Raw genomic sequence first — 20,370 nt, 5'->3', positions numbered from 1 at the left:
TAATTTAATAGCTTTAAAACCCTTGCCTTAGAAAACAGTAGTATTTTTACTCTTTAAAGGTTTTTTGGGGGGGAGAGGGTGGTGTAGTGGTGATTATATTATGTTAATTTATGAAGTAATAAGTTAATATGGTAAATACTGAAGCTCTACTAAAAAAGTGTTAATTTGAAATTAAAAATTAAAATTGTATTTAAGGGTTTTCTAAGCCAGTTAATTTCTAAAATAAACAGATATGGAAAAATGTTCTGTGGTAGTTAAAATTTTGTAGTAGAGTTAGGCTGGATTATGCTACATTTCATATTTTTCAGTGCTGTACTTTATATTACTTTTTCAGTACATTAAAACTTATGCAGTGAAACTGAATAATGGCAATGTTTTTATACCCTTTTATAGCCATTTCTTTTTCATAACCTCCCCCTATTTCCTGTTAACTAAACTATAAGCACCTTTCTGTTAATTTATGAAAATTATTGTTGAGATAGCACATTATCACTGATCTGTATGGCACTTTCAGCATGTTAGAAGCAAAGGTCCAAGCAACATAAAACACATCAAAATTCATTAATGTGGTATTGATTATTTTTTGGATAATTAATTTTATTGCAGACCCTTGAAAGAGATAATGAGCTGCAAAGGGAGAAGATAAAAGAAAATGAAGAAAAGTTCCTTAATCTTCAAAATGAGCATGAGAAAGCACTGGGAACTTGGAAAAAACATGTAGGTTTATTAAGTAATAAAATAGTAAAATATTTTAAGAAGTTGTAGACATTTAAAATAACTATTAAATGCTAAGAAAATACTGCAAAAATAATATAAGAATAAAATCAGACACATATTCTTCTTGCACTTGTATTTCCAAGAAGTGAATGCTGTTGAAAAGCTAAATTTAATAAAATTGCCTGTAATGCTTTCATGCATGAAAAATCACACATATACATGTGTGGATATTTATATAACTGTTGAACTATATATATGTATATATATAATTTGAATGACTTCCCATATGTGACAAAGAAGAATTAATTTACCTTTTCATAAAACAATTACATAGTATTTTAGTAAATGATTGAATAATTATATAGGTAGTGGTATTAGTTGACCTATTTAGCTTTCCTCAGCAGTTTTGTTGAAATGTATTAAAGTCATGTTTAGGACATGTGTACAGTAGTTGAGTTCTGTAGTGTTAACATTTTATCATAGACAGTTGATATGTTATAAACATAGCTATTTCCTTAAACCACATCCATTTATTTTACACTAAATTTTCATTTTAGTAAAGTAGATAATAAAAGTATGAAATGGCATAAATTAAAGTTGTTAAATATAAAAGTTTGCCTTAAAGATTGATGGACTCCAAAATTGATTATTCTATTTTAATATGTATTTTCATTTCCTTTCAGTTTTTAAAAGAATTAACACAATAGAAAGTCACTATGAGTTTATGAAAACTATATTTTGGGAAAGAAAGATTATATTTTGCACTATTATACTAGGTATACTATATTTTTCTAATATTAATGCAATATATTTTATACTAATATGTATCCAAATAGCAGTTTGATAAACCTTTTCTTGTAGATGAGTTTGATATAAATTGTTATATAAGTAATTTTTGAGTTTTCACTTCATTTGTAGCTAATATGTTCCTTTAATTTATCTTTTGGAGATATCAAGTCTTCACTGATAAATTTAATAAGATTTATCCAAATTTCAAGAAGTATTTTGTAGTTAGTTGTATCAATACTAAAAATGCTTACTCTCATAGTTTACCATTAAGCAGCATGCGTAGTAATATTTATTTTAGCTTCAGAAAATTCACATTGCATCCTAACTCTTCCTTCCCATTGCTAATGTTTAAAAGCCATGGAAATGGTATTGTCAGATTAGGGAAAAGTGTAAAGAGTAAAGATAATCTACCTAAATAAATTATCCGTGCCAAAAAAAGATTAATTGTGCTCAGAAAATTAAACATTCATTTTCCTTGAGACCATAACGATGCCCCTCTCACAAGGAGAAATCAGTTGAATTAAAAAAAATAAGCATTCAATTTTACTGGGGAGGCCTCAGTCTATAAATTTGTATGAAATTGGTCTTGTCTTAGGATTGTTTAGCTACTACAATCATTTCATTTCCATATGCTTTAGTACTAAATAGAACATAGTTAAATAAGAGAAAGCTGCTGCGTAGAACCATGTAAAAGTTTTCTTGAATGGGAGGTCAGATCTACTTTTTAGTTGTATTTCTGTCTCTATGCAGCTTTTTCACCATTCTTGAGTGAGGAACAAGAGTATTGCTATTGAGATTGGATCAAGATGGGTTTTTAAAAATTTTAAAGATATTGGCAAAAATAAGATGGAAATCTTAAAAACTGCTATTTTCCAAAAAAATAAAACCAAAAAACAGTGAAAGAGATACTGTACAAATAAAACTTTGTAATTATTTTTAGACAGTGTAGTTAAAATTCATTGAAATATTATAAAGAACAGTGTTCTGTGTATTTTCATTTGGCTAGTTAAATAGCTAATGGGTGTATATATAGACAAAAAGACAATAAACAAGGATGTTCAGAAATTATTTAGGGGAAGGATAGGTCACAAAAGGAATTCAGTTCACACTATTTGTTGAGCATCTATGTGTTAGGCACTATTCTAGGTACTGGATTTTCAGAGATGCTTAAAATACAAAGATCGATAAGATCTCACACTCAAATGAACAGGTAATTATGAAATTGACCACAATACCATGGAGAGGTTTTAGCAGTATTAAAAAATTACTATGAAAGTACAAAATCATATCATTTAGCCAGGTTAGAGAAAGTTTTAGAGAAAAGGTGACACTAGTTTGGCCTTGAAAGATAAATAAGGTTTCACCACACAACATGTGCCCTTTTCCTGCACTTCTCTTTCCATCTGGTTAGCATTCCATTTAGTAAAGAATGAGAAGAATCATGGAGGCACAAAAACTGCACTTTCAAGGGTGATAAGCGGTCTGATTTGAATAAAGCATAGAGTATGGAATGTGACATTGGAAAATAAATTGAACTTTGTTGCATAAGTAACAGAAAGCCTGTATGTCTTATTTGCAACAAGAAAATAAAACTTCAAGAAAGTAATGAGGATATAGCTTTGAGAGAATTGTTATGATTGAAAATAACAATTTTTCATTTTTAACAAGAGGTTGTTTAATGTGGTAGTTAAGACTACAACGCCTAGATTTAGCTTTGGGTTTGGATCCTGCCTATGTCCACCTAATCTTGGCAAATTACTTGAACATCTGTGAGTCACATTTCTCACCTATAAATTGGGGACTTTTAGGAGTATGAAATTATATTAAGTACTCAGCACTGTTCAATAAATAGTAGCTCTCAGTATTAGTAATTACTTTGGGATCATTTTTATTTTTTACCATTTCCAAAAGCTTATGTTAATAAAATATTTTCATATGAAACACATTTTTAAAAAGATTTATTTAGAGACAGAGCATGCAAATAGGGGGAGGGACAGAGGGAAAGGAAGAGAATCTCAGGCAGATTCCCTGCTGAGTGTGTGTGGAGCCTTATACAGGACTTAATCCCACAACGCTGAGATCATGATGTGAGCTGAAACCGAGTCAGATGCTTAACTGACTGGACCACCCTGGCACCCTCATACAAAACACATTTACATAACTATTCATTTTGGTTAAATTTTATTTTTTATTTTTTATTTTTTTTCATTTTGGTTAAATTTTATATTAGGTTGAAGAACTTAATGGAGAAATTAATGAGATTAAAAATGAGTTATCATCACTTAAAGAAACTCATAAGTTACAAGAACATTACAATGAATTATGTGATCAGAAGAAGTTTGAGGAAGACAAGAAGTTTCAGGTAAAATTCAAGTGTTTTGGGGGTACAAAATTTAAATTAGGACCATCACTGATTTTGTCTCTGCTTTATATTTTCAGTATCCCAACTTCTAAAAAATGAGCATAAGCATGTAATCTGATATATTTTCAGTTAATTTTTGTGTACAAGGATTGAGGGTCATTTTTTGGCATTGGATTTCCAGTTGTTCCAGCACACACATTTTTTGAAAAGACTTTTTCTCTCATTGTACCTTGGCATGTTCTTTGAAAATTAGCTGATCTAATATATGTGTGGATGTATTTCTGACTTCTTTATTATGTTCTATTGATTATATGTTTATCATTAAGTCAACATACAACATTGTGTTTATTATTGAAGCCTTGTAAGAAGTCTTAAAATATGATATTGTTAAGTCCTTGAATTTTTTTTTCTTTTTCAAAATTGTTTTGGCTATTTTAAGTCCTTTGCATTTCCATATAATTTTTCTAATCAGTTTGTCAATTTATAAAAAACAAGTCTGTGGGGTTTTGGATTGTGTTGTATCTGTAGATTGATTTGAAAAGAACTGACATCTTAACAGTATTGACTCCTCTGATTCATGAACACGGTATATATATCTTTACATTTATTTAGATATTCTTTAGTATCTTTCTTAGACATGGTTTGTAGTTTTCATTGTGTAACATTCTTTAAAATGTTTTGTGAAATTTATCCCTGAATATTCCATGTTTTAGGATTCTATCATAAAGAGTATTTTAAAAATAAAAACTTTCTAATTGTTTCTAGCTAGTATATAGAAGTAAAATTTTATTTTTATAAATTGACCTTATATCCTATTACCTTTTACAATTTATTGTAATGGTAGTTTTTTTCTAACTTCTGGGTTTTCTGTGTACAGTATCGTCATCTATGAAGTTAAAGGAAGTTTTCTTTCTTTCTGCTTTGTATGAATCTTGTTTTTTTTCTTCACTTATTACAGTAGCTAGGATCCTCTACTACAATGTCAAATAAAAGTTGTGACAGTAGACTGGCTTACCTTGTTCCTCCAATCTCAGATGGAGAAGTTTTAGTCTTTTACCATTTCATATAATGTTAGTAATAGGTTTTTGTATGTTTTCTATCAGATTGAGGAAGTTTCCTTCTGTTCCTAGTATTCTGAGTTTTTATCATGAGTGGGTATTAAATTTTGTGAAATGCTTTTTCTGTATTTATTGAGATAATATTTTCCTTATTAATATGTTAATATTAACCAATTAATTGATTTACAAATCAATTACGTAATTTGCTAATACTATGTTAAGGATTCGCATTGATTAGGAATACTGATCTGTAGGTTTTGTTTGGTTTTTCTTTGTATTCTTTCAGTTTGGCTTTCATATCAGAGTAATACTGACTTCTTAAGATGAGTTAGAATGTGTTCCCTCCTCCTGAAAGAATAATGTATAGGATTGGTATTATTTCTTTACTAAATACTAGACGGAATTTGCCAATGAAGCTATCTGGGCTTTTTCTTTGTGGGAATATTTTTAATAACAAATTCAGTTTTTAATTATTTATAGGTCAGTTCAGACTCTCTATTCTTGTGGTGATGTGCAGAAGAAAACAGTTAACAGAGAGGCTTGTGAATGCTATCCTTAAAAAGGCCTGCTTGTAAAGTTGGCCCTTAAATGATACCTGGAAATTTTGGTTTGGAGAAGGTTCCCATTTCCTAACTGACAAGAGTGTTTGACTAACAGTGTAGGCACAGTGAACCAATGTGGTTTATTCTGAACATCTGTTTTCTTACTGGGAATCTGGAGTTCTGGCACATGTTAGGCAGATGGTGCCTGCATGAGCAGCACCCAAAAAAACTTTGGGCACTGAGTCTCTAATGAGCTTATCTGGTGGATTAAAATTTGTATTTGTTGTCACAATTCACTGCTGCAGGAATTCAGCAAGAATCCTGGGATAGGATTCTTGAAAGTTTGTACCTGGTTTGCTCCAGATTTCTATCCTGAATGCCTTTCCCCTGTGATGTTTTTTGTTTTATATTGTTTTGGTGTAATTAAGTCTTAGTCATTAGTACAACTGTATACCAAGTCCTCTGAGTCTTCTTAGCAAATCAGGGAACCTGGGGGTGATTTTGGAGACTTACAGTAGTCATTTTTGGTAATTTTTCTTTCTCAAGGAACTAATCCTTTTCATCTGAATTGAATTTATTGGCAATGAGTTTCTCATGATATTCCTTTATTATTCCATTTCTCTCTAGAATCTTTATTTTTTTATTTTTATTTTTTTTAAATTAATTTTTATTGGTGTTCAATTTACCAACATACAGAAAAACACCCAGTGCTCATCCCGTCAAGTGTCCGCCTCAGTGCCCGTCACCCATTCCCCTCCAACACCCGCCCTCCTCCCCTTCCACCACCCCTAGTTCATTTCCCAGAGTTAGGAGTCTTTATGTTCTGTCTCCCTTCCTGATATTTCCCAACATTTCTTTTCCCTTCCTTTATATTCCCTTTCACTATTATTTATATTCCCCAAATGAATGAGAACATACACTGTTTGTCCTTCTCCGATTGACTTATTTCACTCAGCATAATACCCTCCAGTTCCATCCACGTTGAAGCAAATGGTGGGTATTTGTCGTTTCTAATTGCTGAGTAATATTCCATTGTATACATAAACCACATCTTCTTTATCCATTCATCTTTCGATGGACACCGAGGCTCCTTCCACAGTTTGGCTATTGTGGCCATTGCTGCTAGAAACATCGGGGTGCAGGTGTCCCGACGTTTCATTGCATCTGAATCTTTGGGTAGAATCTTTATTGATGTCCCCTCTGTCATTTGTGTTGTCTTGCCTTTCCCCTTCCTCTAACTCCTCCTTGTCCTCCCCCCCTCTCTCTCTTTCTCATCAATTTAACTAGATTTTCAATTTTACTGGTCTTTCAGAGGTTTTACTGAAACTTTTCAGAGTTTCAAAAAAACTTACCGGGTTTTTACTTCATTGTTTTCCTTCTCATGTTTGTTTATTTACTATTTCATTGCTTTGGATGTTAACTTTATTATTTCCCTCATTACATTTTGGATTTGACCTGCTTTTCCTTTTTCTAACTGTTTAACATGGAAACTTAGATCATTGATTATTGGCCTTTCTTCTTTTCTAGTATAAGCATGTAAAGCTATAAAGTTTCCTCTAAGAATTGTTATAGCTTCATCCCACAAATTCTGATATGTAGTGTTTTCATTCTTATTCATATTTTAAAATTCCTTTTGTGAGGTCTTCCTTGATCAGTTGGGTATGTGGCTAAATCATGGTATAAGTATGACCTGTAATTGTTGTTTAATTTCCAAGTATTTGAGAATTTTCCAAATATCTTTCTGTTAGTGATTTCAAATACAATTTCGTTGTGGTCAGAGAATATTTTCTGCAAGACTTTTTTTTTTTTTTTTTAAGATTTTATTTATTAATTCATGAGAGTCACAGAGAGGCAGAGGGAAAAACAGGCTCCCCATGGGGAACCTGATGTGGAACTTGATCCCAGGACACCGGAATGAGCCAAAGGCAGCTGCTCAACCACTGAGCCACCCAGGGTGCCTCTTCTATAAGACTTTTAGCCTTTTAATATAAATATATAATTTTAAGGGTAAAAAGACCTGTTTTTTAGCCAAGCATATTCTCTATCTTGGTGAATATTTCATGTGCCCTTGAAAAGAATGTATATTCTGTTATTGGTTGGTTGAATGTTTTATAAATGTCAGGTCAGGCTGGTTAATAATGTTGTTCAAGTCTTTTCCATCCTTAAACTGATTTTTTTTGTGTACTTGTTCAATCAGTTAGTGGGAAAAGACTATTGAAATCTTTAGTTCGAAGTGTGAACTTTTCCTTTTTCAGTTCTGTTTGGCTTCATGTGTTTTTAAGCTGTTATTAGGTGTATATACATTTATGATTGTTATGACTTCCTGATTAATTGATCCTTTTATCTTTATGAAATATCCATCTTTTTCCTAGTAATATTTCTTGTCTTGAAATCTATTTTGTATAAATACATCTACTCCATCTTTTATGATTAGTGTTTATATTATATATCCTTTTCATCCTGTTACTTTTTCTAATGGAAATATTCATAATTCCTTTTTTATGTTGAATAATAACAAGAAGTATTTCATTTTCTGAGAACCGTTTCTTGTATTTTTTATTGGAAAATATACAGAAAATTGACTACTTTAACTATTTTTATGTGTGCAGTTCAGTGGCATTAAGTTCATTCATAAATGGGCATGGTTGTGTACCAATAAAACTATATTTCCCAAAACAGTAGGCCAGATTTGGCCCACTGGTCATAGTTTGCCTAGTACTTTTCTAGAGTTTAATTGATTATGGTCTGCTTTCAAATAATGATATGCAAAATTTTCTGATTAGTTAAGAAGCTTACAATACTTTATTCTCATTTTCTCCTTCCTGGTCTGTGTTACTTTTATAATACACTTTTATATATGTCATCAACTCTACCATATATTGTTATTTATTTTATTTTAAATTTTTAATTATATGGTTAAGAAGATTAGAGAAAATGTCTTTTACATTCACTCATCTTTACCATTTCTGGCACTCTGTGTAGATCCAGGTTTCTACCTGGTATCCTATTCCTTCAGCTTGAAGAACTTCTTTAATATTTGTATGTATCTGTGTGTGTGTTGTGTGTTGTGTGGTCATTACTTCTTCAAAGATTTTTTTTTCTGTCCTCTTCCTCTCTTTTTATGGGACTTCAACTACATATGCTAAACTGCTTGCTAGTGTCCCACAGGTTATCAGGTGCTGCATATTTTATTCTTTTTTTCTCTCTTTTCCCATTGGGATTTTCTATTATTCTGTGTTCTGAAGCCCAGTTATCTTTTGTTCTAATGTTTAATCTGCTTTTAAGCCTATACAGTGAGTTTTTATTTCAGATACTTATATATTATCTCTAGAATTTCCATTTGATTCTTTTTGGGGGGTATATTTTTATTATATTCATGTTATTCTTGAACTCTTGAACATTTATAAGTTTTACATTTTTTTTAAGTTTTACTTTTTTTTTTGCTAAATCCATCATCTATTTCTTTTGACATTTAAAATTACAATTCGTTTGCATTAATTACAATTAATTATAACTACAGTGTTGTGCAGTCTTCACCACTATTTCCAAGACTGTCATCATCTCAAACTGAAACTGTGTAACCATTAACCAGTGACTCACCACCACCCACCCTCCCTCCCCAGCTCCTGGTAACCTAATTTACTTCCTGACTTTATGAATTTGTCTATTCTGTATATTTTATGTAAGTGGAACTATGTAATATTTGTCCTTTTTGTCCAGCTTATTTCACTTAGCATGAGGTTTTCAGAGTTCACCCATATTACAACACATATTAGAACTTTATTCCCTTTTACAGCAGAATATTCACATTGTATGGATATACCATATTTTGTTCATCCATTCATCTTTTAAAAGCACTTGGGTTTTCACCTTTTGGCTATGTGAATAGTGCTGCTATGAACAATGGCATACAACCATCTATTTGAATCTGTTTTCAATTTGGGGGCAGTATATACCTAGGAGTGGATTTGCTGAGTCATATGGCAATTCTATATTAAGCCTTTTGAAGAACTGCCCTTTTTACTTAAATAGTGGATGTCTAAGTCAGAAGAAATTTACATATATCCCAGTTCTGATTGTATGAATGAGGTGTGCCATAATTAATTTATCCACTCCTCTATTGTAGTACATCCCTATGCAAATATCTTTGTGTACTTTTGTGATTATTTCCTTAGGATAAATTTCCAGAATTGGTATTGCTGGGTCAAAGTGCTTGTTCACTTATAATTCTGACACATATTGCCAGATTGCCTTCCAGAATTATAGTATATTTATAGTCCGTCCCACCAACCACATTTAAAATCACCTGTATACCCAAACTCTCTTCATACTTAGTTTTAATTTGCATTTGTATTATATTAAACCTATTTTCATGTTTGTCAATTTTGTTTTTCTTGTGAGTTTACTAGTTTATATTTTACTAGTTTATATATATATAAATATATAAATATATTTTCCCATTTACAATTAAACACACTCAGGTTTCTCCCATTTTACAAAATCCACAAAAAGCCTTTTTGATCTTGTGTCCATCTCTAAATACAAATCTGTTCTCCTCCTGTAGAATCAGGTTTGAACACATACTCTTTAAACGTGCAAAGAGTGGTCTAAACTCACACTCTTTACTTCCCTCCTTCTCATTCATCCTCATAGGACAGTGTGGCTTTACCCCTCCCACCCCATCCAATGGACACAATGTCCAGGGGACATTTTTCAGTCCCTTTGATACATTGATGCTATCTCCTTCTTGAATACCCTTTCTTCTTTCCTCCTGTCATGTTTCACTCATCTGTTTTCTTCCCCACCTCTCAAGCTACTTGTCAAAGTGGAAATAATAGTTATCCTTACCATTAATAAAGCAACCATGAGTTATATGCTTTATATACATAATTGAATTTAATTTTCAGGTTTTCATGCTGTGGATGAGAAAATAGGCTCACAGTGTTTTAAGTATTGTAGGCAGCCTCTAAGCCTCAAGTGATTCCTACCTCCATTTATTCATATTCTTTTGTACCCCCCCCCCCCCCGAGTCTGAGTTGAATTTAGTGGCTTGTTCCTAATTAATAGAACATAGGAGAAGTAATGTGATATCATTTCTCAGATTAGGTTTTAACAAGACTATGGTGTGTCTGTCTTGGGTGTACACACTCGTTCTTTCTGTGCCTCTCTTTCTGAGCCCATGTAGGGTCCATCTTGCTAGAGATGCCACATTGTAAAGAGAGGCCCTAGGGGGAAGAAAGGTCACATAGAAGAGAACTTAGGCACTCCACCCAACAGCCAGCACCAGCTGCCAGCCACTGAGTGAGCCTTTTTAGAAGCAGACTCTCCAGCTCCAGTTAAGGCTTCCAATGATGACAACTTGCCTAGAACCTCATGAGACCCTGAGTCCGAATCAAGCCAAGCCATTCCTTAATTCCTGATTCATTGAAACTATGGCATAGTAAATGCTGTTTTAAACCACTGAGTTTGGAGTAATTTGTTACACAGCAATATGTTATTCTTCTAAGATTTCACACTTAATAAATACTGAAACCAGGATTTGAACTTGTATTTTTTTTTAAAGATTTTATTTATTTATTCATGAGAGAGAGAGAGAGAGAGAGAGAGAGAGAGGCAGAGACGCAGGCAGAGGGAGAAGCAGGCTCCATGCAGGGAGCCCGATGTGGGACTCAATCCTGGGTCTCCAGGATCAGGCCCTGGGCGGAAGGCAGGTGCAAAACCCCTGAGCCACCCAGGCTGCCCTGAACTCGTATTTATCCAAGATTACAAAGCTTCTGGTAACTACCATTCTGTTTTTGTCAATCTCCTTTGTAGGTTCTTCCAAGTTTCTCTTCCTCCGCCTCTTTTGTGGATTTCACTAGCATTTTATACTTCACCTCTTTTTTCCCTCAAAATATGCTCTCATAAGTTAGTCTCATCAACATGTACGTCTTCAGTTGCCATCTACCAATGATTTTCAAATCTACATTTCCAGAGAAATTTTCTCATAAGCTCCAGATTCATATATCTAAATGTCCATTAAACCTCTCCACCTTAATATCTAACTCTTCACACTCAACAAGTTCAAACAACCCTTACTTTCATCACACCTGCTACTATTCCTAGTTGAGTAAATAACATCCACCAGTCTTCTACGTACCTAATCTGAACTCTGAATCAATCTTGACTCTTCATATTCTATCGTTCATCAAACCCTACTGATTAGCTTATAAATCCTGTAACTATTCAGTTCTTCATCTTTACTGATATCACCTGGACTATGACACTGTGGCACTTCTGATGTATCTGCTTCATGTTGTAGCCCTTTGATTCAGGATTTTTCAGATTTTTAGGTGCAGCTTGTTAGTTCATAGAAATCAGTTTACTAATTTGTGACCAGCAGTCTTTAAAAAATGAAATAAAAGCATAGAAAGCAGAATGGCATCTCATTGAGTAGATAGATATTCAGTGTGCTATGTTGTAGAATGTTCCTCATTGCAGGTTTTAATCAGTGAAGTTTAGAAAAACAGTCTATTCTCGATGCTGTAGCCAGAATGGTTTTTCCAGTCAGATCATATTTATTGCCTTGTCTAAAACCCTTGTGACTTTACATGATCTTCTTGGAACTCTTCAGCATATTTGGCCCTTGAAGACCTGGGTGTAGCTTTCCCCCAGCTACATTCTCTCAGCATCTAAGCTCTAGCTGAAATAAATGGAGTAGTTCCATGAAGACTATAATCTTGCTTGCTTTTAGCACCTGAGTATGCCATGTTTTCCCTTGAGTGCCCCCTAATCCTCATCTGCATTTTTTTTTTCCTATCTTCCTCACTGGATTGTTAAGTTTTCTGAGGCCAGGGACTGCTTATTGTTCTTCATTGTATCCCAAAGCCTAATGCAGTGTTTGTGCTGAATATATAGGGGGAGTAAAAGGATGTTGAATTGATTCACTAAAGATAGAAACATCAAAAAGATCTCAACTTTAAATATGATAAACTATACAAATGCGGTTAAAGTGATCTTGTTACAAAGAGTAGTATATTAAATTTAGTAAGAAAGTCATTTGGATCTCAAAAATTGCTGAATGGTTGACTTGAAACATTATTTTATCAGCAAAATTTGTTCAGATGTCTTCTATTTAACAATGTTTTTACATTAAAAGTATTTTTTTCCCATTTTACATTAGAATCTTCCAGAAGTAAATACTAAAAACAGTGAAATGTCAATGGAAAAATCAGAAAACACCATCATACAGAAATATAATTCTGGGCAAGAAATAAAGAAAGATACTGTGAGTTTTTGTTTCGATACTAACTACAGAGAAAAGGAGAAGAAAGAAGGCTCCTTTATAGAATTCATTATAGAAGGTAACCAGCATACTGAGGTTTTTAAAATTTATTTATTCATGAGAGACATACACTGAGAGAGGCAAAGACACAGGCAGAGGGAGAAGCAGGCTCCTCACAGGGAGCCCGATGCGGAATTCAATCCCGGATCCCAGGATCATGACCTGAGCCAAAGGCAGGTGCCCACCCACTGAGCCACCCAGGTGTCCCATATTGAGATTTTCTAATTTTATATATGGAGGGTTCCCCTGCCTCTTTTCTTCCACAAATAAAGGATCTGTCAAAGTGCTGTGGTAGGCCATTCATGAAATTTAAGGGAATATCAATTATATAGTCTTTGCTTGGGGGATCCTGTATTGTATTTGAAGAAACACTTTTTCATTTGTATATGTCTTAAGACAGGCTTCTTCTGAGCTATTTTGGGGGAAAACTGTATTTGTCTTCCCTTATTATTTACTCCTTGGCTTTCTGCAGTTTTCTGCATTCACTGCTTTGTAGAGTGTGTTCTCTGGGCTACCAATAACCTTCTGATCTGATGATCAGACCTAGAGCACTTTCCTTAGTTCAAATGGCCTTTTTGTAACCACTGAAATAATTTACTAATTTGTCCATCTTGAAAAAGAGTTGCTTCAAGACCATAAATTTACTGTATGAAGGTATTCAAACCTAGGCTGAACAACCACTTGGTGGAGATGTTGTAGAGAGAATGAAGACTAAAGCCCTTCAAGTCCTGAATTTTGTATTCTGGGTTATTTTAACATTATTGGAAAAACTTGAAATCTATGGTTAAAACCCAGATGAATAAAATATAGGTCCTTAAGTATTCTATACTTTTGCACAAAGGTATCCATCCCCACATTTTAAAATACTTACAAGGCAATGAATAAAAAATTGAGGATTGTCAGTCTTGAAAAAATAGCAATTCTGGATCCTAGGTAGTGGTAAGAAGAAAACCACAGACCCAAAATGGAGTCACTCTGGTTGAGAACCCCATGCCAGCAAACCAAAGCTTAATACCTAACCAAACTGTAGCTTCAACCCCCAGGAATGTAACCTTTAACCAGTCAACCTGGAATTTCCTGGTCAGCAATAATAAATCCATTGATAGACCTCTTCCTTCCCCTGTAGGAGGGTGACCTTGCCCAAAACTGTGAATTCTTTGCTAATAATTCCCTTTTCCCACTCATTCCCTACCTTTAAAAACCTTTCCTTTTCTGTAGCTCAATAGGGCTCTTTTCTATTTGCTCAATAGAATGCTGCCTGATTCAGTCAGTCATCTAACAGTCAATTAGAGCTTCAGATTTCCATGGTTAAATTTGTGACAGTAGTACTAGAAATTAGAGTCTTAACTTGTTAGGATAAATTCATTTTTATCTGTACAGCTGGGTGTTTACATGGAATTGTACTGTGTGCTCAAAAGGCAGTGTAACAGACCCGCTTTTTAAATCAAAAATACTTTTGCTCTTTTGAAATAAAAATTTAACATGGGCAGTATGCTATATAATATATATACATACACACACTCACACACACACCAAGTGAACTCGATATTTAGGTAAAATTGGTATCATAAGGTTTGTGGAATGGCCAATGAAATATTTAAGGCTAAATATCTTTTTCCAAAGTACGTAATACATTAGGTCTTATAAAAGCAGGTTTTAGCGTATAAGAATTTACTATGTTCTCATCATGACAGACTTACAGCTTTTTGAAAAAAGCTCCAAGAATGAATTTGATCCTGTGATACCTCAGGATGAAAATCAGAGTGAAATCTCCCAAAGCAAAACCCTCTGCACAGAAAAAGAACTAATTAGTCAAGGACAGACCTTGAATGACTTTAGAAAAGCAGTTACTTCAGAAATAAAAGACAAAGTGGGTTCAGAAAAAGACCACGGATGTACAGAATTTAAATCACCAAACAGTTCTTTTTTAGTGGCGATAGAATCAGAACAGACAGACCTAGAAAGAACTGAAGGCTTCGCTCTTCATGCAGATGTTCAGCTGGAGGTTGAAAATAACAGAACATCATCTAACAGTATCTTAAGTGAGATGGCTCACCATACAAATCAAAAGAGAGATGTTTCTGAAGATCAATCATTCAAACGATTCACATTGCTTCCAGGGATTCAAGAAAATGCCACAGAGAAGGATATTACAAATAGTGACCAAATCAAAGTAGATCTGGATTCCTCTCTAAATGTAAAAAAGGATGCTGTTCAGGGTCAGAAATACAGTTTACAGGAGTCAAGTAATGTTATGTCAGACGACAAACAATGTAAAATAAACCAAATGCAACCGTTAAATAAAAAAAGTAAATGTGGCGTATTGCCATTTAAGCAAACTTCAGTTTTTCAAGAAATCTGTAATGATACTTCAGAGAAACCTGAATTAACTATTCCCTCCGATACAGCAGCAAACCACCTCATCTCACCTGCTTTCAGTGAGAATTTGAAAATACTTAAGAATTCAGACAAAAATGTTAGTATTATGCCTATGTTGGTGAAACCCAACTCAAGCCTCGGGGAAAGAACTATACGGAAAAATCTGAATGATATGCACACTAGTCAACTAAAGAACTGTTTGGGATATTTAGAAAACAGTGCGACCATTTCCCATCTTCAGGTTAACAATGAGAATATACATACTTCAGAAGCCAAAGACATGAAAACTGCTGTTCCTACGAAAACTTCCACAGAAATAGTGTCTTCCAATAAAGAGAGTCAGATTGAGGAGAATCAGATAACTGAAGCCACAAAAAATGACCTCTTACTTTTTGTGAATGTCAATGAAAGACAGCATTCATTGTTAAATAATACAGAGAAAACAGAGTCATTAAATGACATCGTTTCAGGAAAAATTTACAGTGAAGGACAGCTGGAAGAATCATGTTCATTTCACATAAAGCCATCTGGAGATTTAGTAAACAGAAGTGCAAGGTCACCCTTTGATCTTTCAACTTCAGATAAAAAAACTGAGAAAATTCCAGTATATGTGAATTTCTTAGACCCCAGTCCTTGGTCAAAAGTAAATCAAATTGAAAGTCAAACAGTGAGCACTTCAACTTCTAGCATTCCTTTCTTGCTGAAGGAGAGACCAATAGGCCCATCAGAAAACAAAAATACGGTTTCAGTGACACTTTGTGAAAATGATCATAATGGTATCAAGGATATTGGACCAGGTAAGAAAAAAGTATTTATGTTTTCTTTTGAAATTTAAATTTCTAATCCTTATTCCTGTTAAAGGGTCTCCAAACCGATTGTATTTAAAATGAAACCATTAGGGTTTTTTTTCTCCTAGACCTAAGATACTCCATATATGTATTTATGTAAAACTAGGAAAGGTTTTATTTAAACCTGAGTGGATTTCTTTTCACCTAAATCTGAGCAACTAATATCAACATGTACTAAGGAGAAAATGCATATTGGAAATTTAAAAATTTCACCAAGGAACTGAAAAAAGCAGAAGCGACCACAGGTCCATGTCATTAATTTTAAATTAGGAACAACTACTTAGTCTTGCAGTTTTCTGTAAGGCTTCTGCCAGTGGGCCTATTTATTCCTTTTCATTCTATACTGAAAAAACTTCCCTCACTTTCTTTCCCCAATTTTCCTTTCTTAAGACTTAATTTTTCTACTTCTGGTTTCCGTTCACCAGCACTAGAATCCAGCTTTCTTCGTTTTACAAGCATTGCTGAGGGAACATTAATACATTTCATATCATTGGTATTTGTCACTCACTTTCAACAGAATCCCCCTAGTTGGGTACCTACGTTAAAACATGCAGATGTTCAATATTCAGAGAACAGTGTATTCTAACTACCATATGAAATAACACTGTCCAAATTTTACTTTATAAAAATACTGTAGGATAAAAAATAGATGAGAGGTAAATGGATGAAATGAAGCTGGGAGATGGTCCCCAAGTTCATACTCTTATTTTTGTGTATTTGAAGTTTTTCCCCCCAAATATTTTTTTTTTTTAAGATTTTATTTATTTATTCATGAGAGAGACAGAGTGAGAGGCAGACACAGGCAGAGGGAGAAGCAGGCCCCATGCAGGAAGCCCGACGTGGGATTCGATCCCCAGACCCAGGATCACGCCCTCAACCAAAGGCAGACGCTCAACCACTGAGCCACCCCCCAAAATATTTAAAAAACAGAAATAAATCACATATCACATCTAAGTGCTGCACACATGTTAAACTGAACAATGAACAAGTTCAAGATTCTCATGAAAAAAGTTTACTTTGCTATTAGCATTCTCAAAGTTTACAAGCAAAGCTGTGAACAGGCTTCAGAGGTACTGGCTTCTTTAAAAAAATGGCAATTTACCAATTGAACTTTGAAAACTTGGGAATTAAAAGCAAAATACGTATATCATACGTACTAGCATAAATGGAAAAGTAATGCAGGGAAAGATAGAAAACATCAAAATATCATAAAATCTCATTTTGCACACTGTAACTTTTCTTCTAATAAAATATATTAACTTCAGATTCCATTAATTTTGAATCTCTTGAATGCTGCAGTTAGGCAGATGCTGTTAGTTAAGGTGCTGGTATCACGTTTACCATTTTCCCACAGGGCCTTGTAAGTTAAATCTCAATGATATAAGGATGAAAGGGGGGGAGATCTAAAATTCTGTAGAAATTCAACTTCAAAAATGTCCACTCATGAAAGATACAAATATCTTTTAACCTTCAAAGCTCACGTATTTCTCTAAATAATTTTTATCTATTTATTAAATTTCAGTGAACTCTACTAGTCATCTGTTTGTTGGTCTTCTGTGGCCAGTTTTTTTAAAAACATACTATAGATCGGGCTTTTAGTTGATTCAGACTTTTTCCCATTTATCTGAACTGTTAAGATGCCCACTTAATGTGTTTACATCTATGGTAGTGCAATTACCAGGGGAATGACGGTAATATTTTATGGGAGTTATTTTATTTTAGAAGATATTATACCATCTCACTCATTTTTAGTGTGAAATCAGATTTTAGAGAGTAGCAATAAAATTGTTACCTGAAATGAAATGTCTAACTTATATTAAGAGCAAAGTCAATGAAAACTATAAAATGTTCAAAGTAAAAACAAAATAGAAATTGTTACTTTTTAAATACAAAAGCATAGATAGGATCAGAGAAAAACAAGTTCAGTCACTAAAATGAGTGCCTGGAGAATAAAATTCAGTTGTTGCCATTTCCTCTTTGTCAACCAGATACTACTAGCATTAACAGAGTTGCTGACACTTTGAATAACTCGAGTATCCATCCAGATCCCAAGGGAGAGCCCAGTGAAGAGAGGAATGCAACTGCAAAGACTTTTTACGATTCTTCTTTTCCCACAGAACACGTAAGTCAATTAAAAATATTGCCGAGCAGACCTTAGTGAGCTAATTCTACAGATATGTGTAGAACTGTATGCATCTGGATGCTTTAAGACCTAACTGATCTCCAAAATAATATCAAGAGGGCAACATGGCACCATTTTTCACAATTAGGGTTGATGGAAAACAGCAGGAAAAAGTCACAGTGTATAAATCAAATAGATATAATCCAGCCTGTTTTGGGAAGGACAGTGTGAGGTAGTGTATTATGTATGTACTTCTATTTTTTTAGTCACCTAAATTTGGGAGTAGTGGCATTTTCAGCATTTAAAATTTTATCTTAATAAAAGATGCCTTAAAATAATACAATCAATTAAAGCTCTATTGTTCTTGATAGTGCTTAAGTAGTAATTATATCATTTTGGGAAGCTAATGCAAAGAAAAATTTATTTTAAATTATTTCCATTAGGACATAGTATGTGAAGGGATCAAATATCCTTACTATATGTAGCATCAAGTATGGATGTATATATATTCTAAGCAAAGTATTTGTAGAGATTATAGGAGTCCAAAAGTCCACTTGTCATATGAAATGCAACTAACTACAGCTGACCAGGCTTTTGGTGAAATTTATAAATTATTTTTATCTCGGTAAAACTAGCACTAAAAAGGCAGTATTGTTCAAAATCTTAAAAACAGGAAATCATAGGTGTTAACTGCTGAAAGGTATAATCTATAAAGGTTCGGAAAGATTACTTAAGAAAAACTGCACAGTGACAGATTTTAAGTCATTGTATATTTTTAAAATTTTGAGGTACACGTTAAAGAACTTTCTTGTTAGCACCTATAAAATAGAAATTATAGCAGGAACACAGCCTTTAGCAGGTAACAGCTTTTAACAATGTATTTTATTTTCCTTTTTAAATTAAGTTCATTTAAATTTTAAAATACTACCCCAGGCTGAAATAAACAGGACTTGTAACCTGCCTGGGGGAAATTTTAGGCCAAAGACTAGATCTTTTTACTCAAGCAGAAAGAGGAGGTATAGAGGTAAGGAAGTGATTTTTAAAAAGAAGTGATAGGAAAGGAAGGAACAAAGATATCTAACAACATGTCTGGAACTAGAGTTATTGCTGTAGGCCACAAAAACCTCAAGCCAAATAGGACAATTTTTGTTAAGTGTAAACTTTAAAAGACACTACACATCCTTGTTTTTCCAGCCAATCCCTGCTCCTGCCCCTCCCAAGTAGGTAGTTAAGGGGAAGAAACTAAAGCAGGTATGTGTAAATGTCTTTCTCTCCATCAAGATTAAAAAAAAAAAAAAAAAAATCAAGGATTCTGGAAAATTAGGGAATTTGTACTTGGTATCAAATGCACCAAAACGTATCAAGCATTGTGAGAGCAAAACAGGACCATTAAATCCTACAGACCATCAGTTTACCTCAAAATTAGCAACCTAAGTTGAGATTTGATATAGTTCTCTAGATCTATTCTCCACATTTCATGGATGACTTACAGGGCCAAAATGAATGTGAGTTAAAGGACGTATCCTGGGCACTTACACACCAGACATCATCAGAAATACACACTTATGCACATATTTACCCATTACCAGTTACTCTACGATAGCATCTTGCAACTAAATGGTGCCGGAAAGAGTGAGGCCACAAAACTTAAATGACTTGCCTATGGTCTCTGGGCAGTCCGGTGCTGATCTTGTGTTTTCTGTTATTTCTTAAGAACATAGGCAGTCAACTGTGAACAAAGCATCGCCACAAGGATCAGCGGCTAAGATTTTAAGGGCTGACTATAGAATTCTCAGGAGCCAAATAAACCCATCCCAAAGGAGCAACCCTTAGGGAACTGAGGTTAAATGTAAACATTTAAGCTCATTTAAAAATTACTATATAATCTCACTTTGAAAATGTTTATACATATACCACCTTTTCCAGTCCAATTAGATTTTAATGTAAGGCAGTCCTTGAAGATCTTCACAAAGATCTGACAACAAATGACATTCATCATAGCCTAATTTACAACAGTAAGCATTTCTCAGCAACTTAAATGTTCAACATATTACATTATGGAACATGGAATATAATGGAGCCATGTTCTTAGACTTTTAAGAACAGAGGAAAAATGCTAAAACTGTTTTTAACACAGACTAGAAAATGATATGAATATGATCCAGATCTTAAAAGTGTGTATACACACAGAAGAGACCAGAATATTTACATCAAAATGTTTAATGGTAG

At 33.7% G+C, this 20,370-nt stretch overlaps 1 protein-coding gene across 2 annotated transcripts in view; it reads left to right on the top strand.

The window, feature by feature from the left end:
- The window catches only part of CCDC73 (coiled-coil domain containing 73), a 142,638-nt gene that overhangs the window by 120,542 nt on the left and 1,726 nt on the right, over window positions 1–20,370 (top strand). For both annotated transcript variants that reach the window (XM_072759072.1, XM_026012774.2), the window contains exons 13-17: window positions 607–717; window positions 3,737–3,868; window positions 12,631–12,811; window positions 14,487–15,968; window positions 18,008–18,141. In XM_072759072.1, coding sequence (XP_072615173.1) covers window positions 607–717; window positions 3,737–3,868; window positions 12,631–12,811; window positions 14,487–15,968; window positions 18,008–18,141 — 2,040 coding nt within the window. The remainder of the gene's footprint in view (window positions 1–606; window positions 718–3,736; window positions 3,869–12,630; window positions 12,812–14,486; window positions 15,969–18,007; window positions 18,142–20,370) is intronic.

This window comes from Vulpes vulpes, chromosome 5, assembly GCF_048418805.1.
Source record: "Vulpes vulpes isolate BD-2025 chromosome 5, VulVul3, whole genome shotgun sequence".
Lineage (NCBI taxonomy): Eukaryota > Metazoa > Chordata > Mammalia > Carnivora > Canidae > Vulpes > Vulpes vulpes.
This window is presented reverse-complemented; position numbering and strand designations above follow the sequence as displayed.